Here is a 14,616-nt window from a genome sequence, read left to right as displayed (position 1 = left end):
AAATTTTAATTCTAAACAAAAAGTTGTGATATTTATAATGTAATTTTTAATAGTTAATATTACGATCATAATATTAAATAATTTGTCGTAATATATAAGGAACTATAGAAATATTTGTTATAACAATGATGTTGTTTACGATATATTTTCATTCAGATTTTATCACTTTTTGACGCTATCAAATGCAATGACTGACAAGTCTAATTTTAATTTTGTGTTTAAAAAGATTTAGATAATCATTGACGTAATCAATATAAAAAAAACATATTCCATACTTGCATATATCAATATTTGTATGTATTATTAAATTGGAAATATATCAGTCTTAGTAAGAATTAATCTCGTAAATCAAAAAAATTATGTTCACATAATGCAACTTAAAAACATTGATATATGCATACACACACACACACACACACACACACACATATATATATATATATATATATATATAATATATATATACCATATATAACTAAACTATTAGAAATATATTCAATTGAAATAAATTTGTTTGATGATCATTTATTACTGTATAAATTTATATAATGTATTCATTTTAATGCAAATTATACAAAAAACCCATAATGATATCTAAAATGAGCACGTTTTTTATGAAAGTTATACCTACAACTATATACACATATAAACTTAAATATATATTTTGCTTACATAATAAATAATATTAATTATGATTTATAGTAAAAGATTTATATGATAGACATAAACTTTACTGGAGTAACTACAATATTTTTTAACTTCTTGTTTCCAAAATGGGTTTAAAATTTTATAAACGTTTGTTTGAAAGATCAGAAATATAATTTCTTGAAGAAAGTGATTTTTATAGGATTTTTATAGGCATTGACTACGGGATTGGATTCTTATAGGAATCCTTTTAGAGATTGGATTCATATAGGAATTCGATTTTAGAAATTATAAATACTTTTTATAATATTCAAATAAACCTAATGGCGAGTGCTGCCAACTTCAAGTTAAACAAGAAATATTTTTATAAACAAAATTAGAACAAATAAAAAATTACCTACTTGTGAATTTAATAAGGTAGATATATCATTTAATTATTCAATAAAGTGTTGACTAAAAATAATACATAAATTAAAATAATTAAAAATAATATATTTTTTATAAAGCACTTGCTTTGTAAAATTTAATTTAAAACACTTTCACAAATCGCTTGATTTTAAATGCAAACGAAGTCTATTTATATTGTTACAATTAAATTATTAAATTAATATTTTTGGTTTAATACTGTATAAATGTAATTAAACAATTAATATTAGTTTTTTTAATTAAAAGAAAACTGAAACGTAAACATTGCTAACTTCGTGTCAAACATAAAACAATAAATTACAAAATGTCGGGCGGTTGCCATTTTGTTAACTGAACGGTTGATAAATAAATAATAATTATATTATATATTATGCGTGTAATAACGTTTATTCCATAAACATTTTCCACGCATCTCAAAATGTTTAAAAAAAAAGATTAAAAAAGTGATTTGATTACTGCAGTGGAATTCCATCAATTAAAGCCGAACTCGTTTTATATACACATATAAATTTACAAATGTCCAATGTGCGCATGTATATATAAATATATATTATTAATCAACAGATACATCTAAAACTCACCTGTTGAGATTTCAATACTCCAATATGAAGTTTAGTGTACGATCAGACGTGGGATTGGTAACAAGTGGTTTATTTTGTTCTTTGTTATAAAAAAGGTATGTTAAAATTATTTTTTTAAGTTATTTAATATATTAAAGTGTTTGCAAATACGTTATATATTATATGGATATAATTTAGACAATAAATTAATTGTCTAAACTATATTTATTTTGATACTATTTGCATTTGTTAACCAACTGATGGTTGTTGATTTGATGATATGGTTTGGAGTAAATATTATATTATTAATTATTATTAGTAGTATATAACTACATAACCATTAACTTAAAACAAAAACTCTTAAGCAGATGAAATTTGATTTTTTTTTCATCTGATAATTAAATAATAAATATTAAATAAAATATAAATTTTATTTTACTTAGCTCTTTAAAAATCGTTAGAAATGTTTTACTTTTCCCTATTTCAATTATGATTATAACGCGTTTAAATTTTTCAGTTCTTTCAATTAAAATTTTAAAGTATATCGAGTTGCCCAAGAGCATTATAATGTTAGACAAAATTGTGTAATATTATATTTTGTACAAATTTTCCAAATATCTCATTTATATTAATCATTTGGTTTAATATCTGCATAGGATATAAAAACTAAGTGCACTTTTAATGGATCCAGATATTTTTTCAAAATTTAATTGCGATTTTTAAGTATTCCGAGTTGCTCTAGAATTGTGTGTTGATAGAGAAAATTAAATATTATTTAATTTTGTACAAGAACTATAAGTATTTGATAAATATTAGACTAATGGATTAAAAGTTATAAGAGATTTGCTACATAAATTGCATTCCAATTTGGAATTAAAGTTCTCTAAGTTTTGTTACTTTTTGAAGTATACTTAGTTGCTGTTTTAAATTTTCTAAACATTTTTTTACTACCATTATGGTATAATTTTAGATAAACGGTTCAAAATTATGAGATAAATAAATTAAATTGTTATAAATGTGTTGTATAACTCTATGCCATACTTTATCAATACAAATTAATACAAATTTACACACATATCAATATTAACTACAAATTACTACAAATTAATTTATTAATAATATTAACTACAATTAATCAGTGCATTAATAAATAATTAAAAATTAATTAATAATCAATACAATCACTTACTCTTGATAAACATTAAAGTACGATGACTTTTATACCCGATATCAAGATATATATCGTTTATATTAATAGATTTTTATATTTTGATATAAAATATGTGTCACTGTTTCACAGATTTTAATATTCAATAATTTTTTTTTATACACACCCATTATCTAATCTTGCCGGTAAAAAATGATACAAATACTCTATTATCAATTTAAATTTTGATATTGAGATATTAGTTGTATTGGTCAAAGTATTTAATATAATTATTCGAAAGTTACAAGATGTATAATAAATAAAATAAATAAATGATAATTTTCCTGATTTCTATTACCATTTTTTTAATGAAATACGTTGCTGTAAGTCTTTATAATATTAAACAAAATTGTAAATTTTATACAATCTTGTACAAATCTTATGGTAATATTTTTTTCTTATTTTGAATTCAACTAAATAAATATATAAGTAAGTGTTGATTCGCAAGGAGTAAGGAGACTTAGTCCAGTGGTTTCCAACATTTTCGTATTGCCCTTTAACAATCTATTTTTATAAATACTCAACTGATATTATAATTCATTTATCAGGCTACAAATTAAATAAATATATTATATATTATATTTAGTTATTAATTTTTTTTAATTATTAAATTAATTATTAAAATTAATTAATAATATATTTATATATTATTATATTTATATATAATTATAATTATGCCGAAATATACATAAAAATAATTATTTATTTTTCGGAAATAGTATTTTGAAAGCAACAGTACCTTCCATGCCCCACGGATCTTAGATTTTCAATTTCAGAAACATTTAAAAGATACAAAACAACAAAAATAAATTGATACTTAAGTGTGGACGAAATTTAGTTTAGGTAATTAATATTTTAACAATATTATAGATTGTCTAATCTCTACAAAGAGACAACGATTTGAATGTTGCCAATTTAGTTTATATACCTACATATATTATGTGTAATTCTTTCTTATTTGATCTCAATAAAATGTCGAGAAACTTAATATAATTACTACAAACCAATTATAGTACTTTCATAAAAGAAACTGTAGTAACATTTATAACAGTAACACTAATAATATTTTACTTCTATAAAAATATGTTTACAGTTACTCTGCTGTCATGCATCGAAACGCACCGAAAAAACGGTTTGTTTATATACTTTGATTATAAATAATAAATAAAAGAAAATACCCTAGTAGAAATGTATCGTGGCTAGAGGGGTAAAATATCGTGGCGCAATATTCGAATCTTGTCTTTAAATGGACCGGACAATATTTGTTTTCAAAATTATGGAAAACTTGGAAAATTCATCGGAAAAGTGTTTTATATGGTTTATTACAAATAATAAACATGTTTTCCATCTGATTTACGCCTCTAATTCTATATTTACACGAATTATACATAATTTTTAAATGTGGGCGAAATCCAAGTTTTTTGTGGCCGACCAAGATTCATTTCTTCAGTATTATCGAACTTGGGAAATATGTGGTATTTATAAGGGTCACGAAAAAAATTAACTTTAGATAATTAATTAGCACAAAAATCATGATTAAAGCTTTTAAAAAGTCATATGCTCGATCGCAATTGCTAGTTTGATACATTTTTCTTACAAATTCAATATAAATTTTAAATGTGGGGGTTATGCATTTTTTTTCTGGGCAACCACGATTCGTTTCTTCAGTATTATCGAACTTGGGAAATATGTGGTATTTATAAGGGTTACGAAAAAAAATAACTTTAGATAATTAATTAACACAAAAATCATGATTAAAGCTTTTAAAAAGTCATATGCTCGATCGCAATTGCTAGTTTGATACATTTTTCTTACAAATTCAATATAAATTTTAAATGTGGGGTTATGCATTTTTTTTCTGGGCAACCACGATTCGTTTCTTCAGTATTATCGAACTTGGGAAATATGTGGTATTTATAAGGGTTACGAAAAAAAATAACTTTAGATAATTAATTAACACAAAAATCATGATTAAAGCTTTTAAAAAGTCATATGCTCGATCGCAATTGCTAGTTTGATACATTTTTCTTACAAATTCAATATAAATTTTAAATGTGGGGGTTATGCATTTTTTTTCTGGGCAACCACGATTCGTTTCTTCAGTATTATCGAACTTGGGAAATATGTGGTATTTATAAGGGTCACGAAAAAAATTAACTTTAGATAATTAATCAACACAAAAATCATGATTAAAGCTTTTAAAAAGTCATATGCTCGATCGCAATTGCTAGTTTGATACATTTTTCTTACAAATTCAATATAAATTTTAAATGTGGGGGTTATGCATTTTTTTCTGGGCAACCACGATTCGTTTCTTCAGTATTATCGAACTTGGGAAATATGTGGTCTTTATAAAGGTCACGAAAAAAATTAATTTTAGATAATTAATTAGCACCAAAGTAATGATTAAAGCTTTTAAAAAGTCATGTCCTCGATCGCAATTACAAGTTTGATACATTTTTCTTATAAATTCAATATAAATTTTAAATGTGGGGGTTTTGCTTTTTTTTCTGGGCAACCACGATTCGTTTCTTCAGTATTATCGAATTTGGGAAATGTGTGGTCTTTATAAGGGTTACGAAAAAAATCAACTTTAAATAATTAATTAGCACCAAAATCATGATTAAAGTTTTAAAAAGTCATATGCTCGATTGCAATTAATAGTTTGATATATTTTTGTTATAAATTCAATATGAATTTTAAATGTGGGGTTGATACATTTTTTTTCTGAAATTATATTGAAAACCAATATAAGATTAATATAAATAAACAATATTTACCCCAAATTCAAAATTATTATTTTAACCCATATTTAAAAATATTATTTAATTCATATAGAAAACAGAATTTAACTCATTGATAATATCTTAGGTAATACATAGCTCGATCAGCTCGATCGTAATTAATAGTTTGATATAAATTTTATATGAATTCAATATAAATTGTAAATATTATATTCACATTTATTTTTTCTTTATTATCGAACATTTACATTGGGAAATAAGTAACATTTACATTGGTCAAGAAAATAATCAATTTTAAATCATAAATTAGCGCCAAAAACATCTATGGTGACTCTTAAAAAACATATTTTTGAGAATTAATTAATTAATAGCTAAATTAATTAAATCCATTATTAAACGTGAAGATATGCAAAAATTTTCATTTTCGATATTCGTCTCATTACTATAACTACCCTACGGGAAGTTAAAAAAGCAATAAATAATTTAACTATATTGTATTTATTTATTAACTATATTATTTAACGATATTTTAAGTATGGCCATCATTCAATAAACAAAACAAAAACAAAATTATACAAGATTATAATAGTGCAAAAGTATCAGAATATATATATATTAAATTTAAATAATGTGAGTAAACGAGAAAAAAATGTAAACAAAATGTTTGATAAAAAAACAAAACTTCGAATAAAATAAAAGTTAAATAATAAAATTTTGTGATTAGTCACATGCCTTGCTTAAATTTGTTTTACCCTGGTTTGGTATGTATTAATATTATTTAAATCTGTTATATCTGCTAGTAATATATCGATTTATATTTATAAATTTAGACGTTTTATATTTATTCATAGAATAAAAATTTCTGAAATTGCATCATATATACATGTATGTATGACCATACCATATATATGTACGAACATCTGTTTTTGAGAAACTACTCAAGAGTGTCTCTTCTTTCTTTCATATAACCGATGTTTGTATAAGACTATCTCACTTCGTGTACGATGCGAGTCCTTTCTTCTATGCGTGTCCTTTGTCCTACGACGAAATATTCTACCTGACTGTGTCAGTTGTGGCCAAAATTATTTTATACGTATTTTATGAACAAATATTATGTCATTGCACTTTTGTTTTATCTTTTTGATAGCAATTATTATTTATATTACTATACTAGTTTATTATTTATATTAATGTTATTTAAGAGTAAAAGTTTAATTAAAAAATTAACTTAAATTCAAACGAAGATTTTTTTAAATTTATTATTGTGTACATAGAAAAGAGTGTGATTATAAAAAATTTTGTTGGTTAGTTCTTGAAGAAGGAAAGAATCCATAAGCCCAAAACGTAGAATAAAATAAGTGAAATATTAATTTTGTTTTGTGAAGATAAAATTTATTTTATATAATTCAGAAAAAAAATCAATAATAAATCTAAATATTTAAAATTTTATAAATATAAACATATTTGATATAATAATAATTAATGGCGTTTTTATTAATTTCGTTTTGAACATTTTCTAACTAACGTTTCACAGATTATGTAATTTACTAACTATCTCATATTGAAATGAATGAAAAAAGAGTTATATATAAACTTTGTTATATATAAAGTTTTTTTTAATGACTACTACACTGAATAAACTAATAACGACAAATTAATGAGCGTATACTTCGTAACATAAAATACAAAAACATAAAAACCGCCCTTTGATTAACAATGCTACACCTACACCATCAAACAAAGCGCAAGCCAAGCAGAGTTTCGTAATTTTCAGTAGACTGAAATTTGTTACGCAGTGCGTTTAGCAATTTTTGTTGAATTTAGAATTTGTTATAATATTAAAAAATATTCATAAAATATAGTAAGTCTTAGTTCGTGAATTTTGAGTGAATATTTAGTGAATAATAAAATGATCTATGATATCAAATATATAATAATTTGCTAAAAACTTATTTTGTGAACAGTTTATAATTAAAATTAAGCGGTTAAATAACGTAATTTTGAGTTTTATATTTAAAGCACGTAAGTATATTTATTACTTATATAAATCAACATACATATTTAGTAAACAATGATGTATTTTATATATTCTAGATTGACTAAATTGAAATGGATATAAAATCAGCTGTAATATAAAAACTATCACATAGCAAGAATGGATTTGGTAAAAGGTAATAAAAATATTAACAAACTTATTAAATGAAGACTTTTCAATAACTTATTATCGCTTTTGAATATTTGGTATTCGTATTTCCAACAATAGTTTTTTTGTTTTAATTTGAAACTATAATTGAGCTGTTTTAAATTAATGTTAAAATTTTCTATTTACTGTATTTTTAATTATTTCAGATTTGACTGTGATAGAGTTCTAGAAAATATGAGTTTTAGATAAACTACAATTATATTTACTGCAAAATAATGCCTGAAATGTTTTTTTGCTAAAAGCTAAGTAATTGAATTTATGAGTTTATAAAATCAATATATTTCGAAAATATTGCTATAAAATATTAATAAATTTTATCTTATTTCAGGTGTAATCATGATCGAATTCAAGAAAATGTTAAAACATGTGTGAAAATAAAAAAAACATCGAAATAATAATTAAGTCTGCAAATTGTTTGAATGGCTTGGTCTTTGTACAATTACGGCGATAGGATTAACAAAAATTATGATTATAATTTATCATTAAAATCCTCTAAATTATTATAATGACTGAAAATATTTTGATTGTTTTGTATCTTGTTATCATAAAATAATGTGTAAATTGTTAATAAAGATATCAAGATTCAATACATAAACTATTTAAAAATGTATGTATTCATTTAGAATAAATAAACTTTTATTATCAATGAGTTAAATACTGTTTTTCTATATAAATTAAATAAAATTTTTAAATGTGGGTTAAATAATAATTATGAATTTGGGGTAAATATTGTTTATTTATATTGAGCTTATATTGGTTTTTTATATAGGGTAAATATTGTTTATTTATATTAATCTTATATTGGTTCTCAATATTGAGCTTATATTGGTTTTGAATGGGATTTTAATATTGTTTATCAATATTGGTTTTATATGGGGCCTTTATTGGTTTTAATATTGGATTTATATGGGAAAATGTTAACAGAATAATATTATAGCAATATTGGTAAACAATATAGAGCCCATAAAAAGTACAATATTGCGCCACGATTCATTTCTACTAGGGTAAATATAAGAAAAAACAAATTATTAATCCATCAGGATTCAGAAATAATGCTATTAACTTCTAAAAAATTAAAACAAATGTTAGATTTATTTATATTATTATAATTAACATCTAATTTTTCAATTTGTTATATCTCTTCTATCTGTTATACCGTTTTCAAATACAATATTATAACCATTTTTATAGAATTAAATAATCTACAACATTGTCTTCTAACAAAATATCCTAGAACATTTCTAAATATTATTTTCCATGATTTTATGTAATTCCCAACGAATCATTTTATTATTTTTTGTTATAAATATATGTTAATTTGAAACACACGCGTTAACATAAATCAGCAGATAATCGCTTAAAGTACAAAGTATATACTTGATTGGCATCTATAATATATATATATATATATATATATATATATATATATATATATAAATATTGTGATGCTAAAAAGATATCGATCTGGCATGGGTATTAAATCGAAACAACAAATTGAGATAAAATACTGGGTTGTTATCAAAGGATTTATAAACTTGTGTTCATTATATATATATATATAATTTTTCACACTAAGAACACTTTTTTCTAAAAAAATCATTTTTTCATTTATAATTATTTCAAAGTTTCGCAAAGACGAAATATCTCTTTTAGAAGTACCATTTTTAGAAATGTTAAAATTGAATGAATTCCACTTTAACTTTAAAAGCTTGAAATTGAAAAAATACTCAATAAAAATTTAATTATACTATCACTATAAAATTATAATTGATAATACTTTAAGATGTGTATGGTTTAAATTTAACGACTAGAAATTCCAAATTAGGTAGATTATTCGTAAAATAAAAGTTAAACTGTTTGTAAAATTTATGGAAAAATGTTTGTATTTTTATGCCTATTCTTGAATTTTTGTTTACTTAAACTATCCAGAAAAGCATAATTATAAATGTTATTCATTCATACATACAATTATTGAATAAAGCTAAATGTTTAAAAATTTATTTAATCCTTGAATCTTTCAATGCATATTAGAAATATGTTCAGAATTATAATTCAAATAAAAAGCACGATAACGAATATTAATATAAAATTGTTGAATATAATTATATTTCTAAAACTAAAAATATTAAAAGGAAACCATAATTAAAGCAAAAAAAAAGAAACACGTATTGACCAGAAAGTCATGTCAAGTCAAGTCAGAGAAAAGGGATTATTATTTTGATCTCAATAGTAATTTATATTATATTTAATGTGTTTTTTTATAAATAATTCTCTATTATTTGTTGGTTCTTATATATTTTTTTATCTTTGCTTCAAAAATGAGTCAACCAAACAGCATCTTTCTTTGATTTGTGCTGAGGTAAAAGAAAAACATTCATAAAGTTCAGTATTTCAATTTTAATTATTCATGAAACCAAACTCAATCTGTACGTTAATTTCTTAATAGTCTCGTGATCTAATAATACTGGCTCTAGTATGACTCGAGTCATATCAGAATTTGTTGTAAAAATCATTAATCACTTCTCCATATACATTGTTTTCTCATATATCATTTCATTGCCTCCTTTCTGTTATTAAATATGCATTTGCATACTTAATTCAAAGTATTTTAACATCTACCTTGAACTTCCAATTAAGCATGCATATCTTCGAATTAAATTTAAATTATAATGAATACACACATTGTGTATTTAAATAATTCTATAATTTGGGAACTTGCTGATTAATATTTTGAAAAGTCATCGGACTCTATAATAATAGAACATATATTATATATATATATATATATATATATATATATATATATATTACTTACATTATTTATTTATTTCTTTTACAGGTTGAACAAAAAAGTCAACAAACATGTCACTCGACGAGGTATGAATTTGCAATATTTATAAGTTTATTTCTTTTGTCACAATTACACGAATACACTGATATGATTTAGGGTTAAAGATAAATTAAAAATGATCAATTTGATCAAATTAGTAAAATACTTCATTTACACTAAATCAATGTTTGAAATCAATATATAATTCAGTTAAGTATACTGAATGTTTATCATTTTATTGATCAGTTTAGATTCTTGTATCTGAAATCATTTATGTAAAATGATAAGCGCTTGTGCTTTACAATGTTAAAAACAATTTGAAAATTATATAATATATTGCATGCACACATTGTTTAATGAAATATTTTATTCTATCCATTCTATTGTCTAATTTGATTTATTTATATTATTTTAGCGTTTCAATGATGCTGCTGAACGTGTGAAGAAATTCACGAGCAGACCCACCGATCAAGAATTACTGGAATTGTACGCTTTGTTTAAACAAGCCACAGTTGGAGACAATAATACTAGTTAGTAAAAGAAAATTTAACATATATTATTCCATTAAGATCATCGTTTGTTTCAAATTCAGCAATATTCATTCCACCTTATCTCATTGGTTATTGCAGTGGCGGCGCTAGACCATTCGTGGGCGTCGGCGAAATTCGTTTGCGAGGCCCCCCTTTTTTGGCAGTTGCAAGTTGACTAGTGGTACATGGCATCGTGCCTAAAGGCAAATTGCTGAAACTTTTCGTGCCGTAATTTAAATTTTTGAAAAGCTTTGAAAAAATTTGAAAAGTGAAAGAAATTGACTTTTTTTAATTTGAAATATTTTGTTGAAAATTTCGAACTTTTTTCATAGCAATCACGTTGCTTTAGCTGCTTAGAGACGAAATATCGAAGCGCGTAAACGCCGCGTTGCAGTCTAATTTAACTCACTATTAATTAAAATCTTTATAAAATATCTGATCATTTGATGTGCATATCCCAAATGGCTTTTGTTGTGCTTTTTTACTGGATTTCCAAAACCGCTAGACCTGCCTTCCTAAAAATGTAATCAGTTTAGCACTTTTTGCCCCGTATCTTCAAAACGGCTTATCCTGCCTTTGCCAAAAAACAATCAGCACGTCTTCTTACCTTCAATACATGTCAAATGTTTTCTGAATTTTTCAAATTGGTTGGTCCATGTTCGCGAAATCGTCGACGAAAATTTGCCAAAGTGTTCAGAAATCTTTGAAGATATATAAAAATTTTTGTTTTAGATTTTTTTGCGAGTACTATAACTGTATATGAGATTTATTTTTAATTGAAATAGACAAAAATTACACAAGTTAAAATAAACAAACTCTTCGGCAAAAATGGTTTGTTCTCCAGCTATTAGAAAAGCACTAAAATTAAATAATTATCGCGAAAAGGTTTACTTTTGCCCAACCATTTGATTAGCAAATTTTATGTTTTTTCGATCATTATGAATAAAAAATGGTTGGAAATCACCGACTTAATAACTAATTAGACAAAATTTTGCAATCTGCAAGTGATTAATTAGATTTAAAAAATCTATGTTCATACTAATTTGAGTGCACAAATCCGCACATCACATAGTAGGTGCACATGGTCTAAAAGCTCGTCCCATTATTCTAAAATTTAATGAGTTTTTATAATTAATCATTTATCGTAGTTCCATAAAATTTATGTTAGATGAGACTAACAGGTTTTTTTTGAAAAAAGATTTTTACAATAAATTACGAAGAAACTGTGCGGTCGATCTTGACGAAAAACAATTCAGCACGATCGCTAACTGAAAACTTTCGATCAGTTTTTGAATTTTTAAAATTGGTTCAGAAATGTCAAAATGTCGTTTTTTTAAGACGCTTTAATTTTTTGTCGACGATATAAGAGCGGATCAACCGTTTTAAAGGATTTAAAAAACATTCGATTCGTGTTGATAAATTGTCAAAGGCAGGTTCAGCGGTTTCGGAGATACAAAAAAAGTTTAAAAGGTTATCAATTTTATTTGAAAGAACTGATCATCCCAATAGAATGTTCAAAAAAATATATTGCTTGTGTTGACGGTGTGAAACAATGATTAGTTTCAAATTAACAGTTTTTGTTATTATCTCATTGTTATTTCTCATTGATCAATTTTTATTGATCATTGATTACTTTTATTCCTCGAATATTTAATTACTGTTTCGATATGTTAAGATTCCCACTCGTATGTATTTCCAAAAAGAACGATGATTTACATTGTGCTCACATAAGAAATACACAAATATATAAACAACCAGAAAATTAGCTTGCGAGAAGTTGTTTGGATTTAATAATCTATAGTGTTGACAGACGATATTAGATAATGTCCATAAATGATAAAAGAGAAAAATGATAGTGCCTGTAAACCACTAAACACCTTCTTTACTCGCACATCCGTATGAAAATTAACTAAATTTTAAATAATTAAAATGGCCGCCGACACCGCCGACGCCTAGCGCCGCTACTGGGTTATTGTATACATTCTAGTTTGAAATAAGAGCTTTGATTAATAAGTAAATTTAAAGTAAGTCATTGTGCCTTGAAGAAATCAATATATTAAATTTGTGAGTGAGGGCACTATAATGTGAAAAACTCTTGTATTGTACCAGATGTAACCATCTAGTTGCCTCGAATGGCTTTTGAAATTTTCAAATCAGTGCAGTCGATGAAAAGTCAAACTCTGACTCATATATACTCACATAATTTTCCCAAAATTCATGTTAAACCATTCAGTATGACTTCAAAGATCAAGAAAAAGCATAATATTAGCAAATCGAAAACAAACGTTTCCGTTAAGCCGGCCACAGACGTAACTGTATACTTGCGCAACCTGCGACTTGCACATGTGTTCTGTAGCGTCTGTGGCGTGTTTTTTGCGCAACTTGACAGACTGGTGCAAGCGAGTAGGCATGAGCACTTTTTCATTATTTTAATTGCGCAACCATTCAAGTCGGCAAGTTTATTCGTTGGCCGCGTGTGGCAGCACATGTCCCGTTTTTGTTTTACTTTGTAGCAAATTCATAATACAAGTTTATGAAGTTATCGACAATTAAAAGTTATTAAATTAGCCCTCTGAACACTTTGGATGCTCTTCTGATGCTGTAAATACATAAATTAATAAAAAAGATATATTTTTAGGTTATGTTTTGACATTTATTATTTGACATTTGTGATATGCTTGCGCAAGTACTTGAACATAAACTTGAACCGTCTGTGGGCGCTGTGAAAATACGCCTGGTTGCGCATTTATTCAGTTGCGCAAGTATACAGTTACGTCTGTGGCCGGCTTTACAAAATTAATAATAATATTTTTATATCTTTTTCCAGGTAAACCAGGTATGTTTGACCTGAAAGCCAAAGCCAAGTGGCAGTACTGGTCAGAGAAAAAAGGGATGAGTTCAGAGGCTGCCAAAGAAGCCTATGTTACATTAGTAGGAGAATTGGAGCAGAAGTACAAATGATTCTAATGAATGAAAAATAATAAATAGATTAAATATATTTTTGTATCATCACAAAATCGTAATATATAATTAATTAAAACAATTATTGCACTTTATCTAAACTTCTGTTTTTTATAAACTAAATTTTACAAAAAAAAAAATATAAAATCGTTTTCTTCAGAAGAAACAAAGTTTCTTAGACCATTGCATAACCGTAGTTGCCATTTCTCTAATTATTGTTTTGATCAATTCACATTCTAAATATGTAATTGCAAACTTGAAGTAAAATTTACTATAAATATAGACTTGTAAAAGACATGATGAAGAATAGAATTCAGAATTTTGTATTATGAGTGAAACGAATCTTTAAATACCTATAAATTATTGTTTTGATCAATTCAGATTCTAAATATGTAATTACAAACTGGAAGTAAAATTTACTATAAATATAGACTTGTAAAAGACATGATGAAGAATAGAATTCAGAATTTTGTATTATGAGTGAAACGAATCTTAAATACTTATAAATAG

General features: G+C 24.8%; 1 protein-coding gene across 1 annotated transcript; it reads left to right on the top strand.

Annotated features, from left to right (window-relative positions):
- The first annotated feature begins 10,622 nt into the window (after positions 1-10,622).
- LOC113380295 (acyl-CoA-binding protein homolog) lies at positions 10,623-14,125 on the top strand. The gene is made up of 3 exons (XM_026619639.1): positions 10,623-10,662; positions 11,031-11,145; positions 13,973-14,125. The coding sequence occupies exons 1-3, from the start codon at positions 10,648-10,650 to the stop codon at positions 14,104-14,106; spliced, it is 264 nt and encodes an 87-aa protein (XP_026475424.1). The 5' UTR covers positions 10,623-10,647; the 3' UTR covers positions 14,107-14,125.
- Positions 14,126-14,616: the final 491 nt, after the last annotated feature.

Source organism: Ctenocephalides felis, unplaced genomic scaffold, assembly GCF_003426905.1.
Source record: "Ctenocephalides felis isolate EL2017-DRISC unplaced genomic scaffold, ASM342690v1 CF-g0.4_SCAFFOLD_02043, whole genome shotgun sequence".
Lineage (NCBI taxonomy): Eukaryota > Metazoa > Arthropoda > Insecta > Siphonaptera > Pulicidae > Ctenocephalides > Ctenocephalides felis.
The sequence above is the reverse complement of the archived record's forward strand: the minus strand, read 5'-3'. Positions and strand labels throughout refer to the sequence as shown.

Excerpts from the sequence above, each read along its gene's own strand:
- LOC113380295 (XM_026619639.1), top strand. Across the intron at positions 11,146-13,972 it reads AGTTGGAGACAATAATACTA|GTAAACCAGGTATGTTTGAC; the intron begins GTTAGTAAAAGA and ends ATCTTTTTCCAG.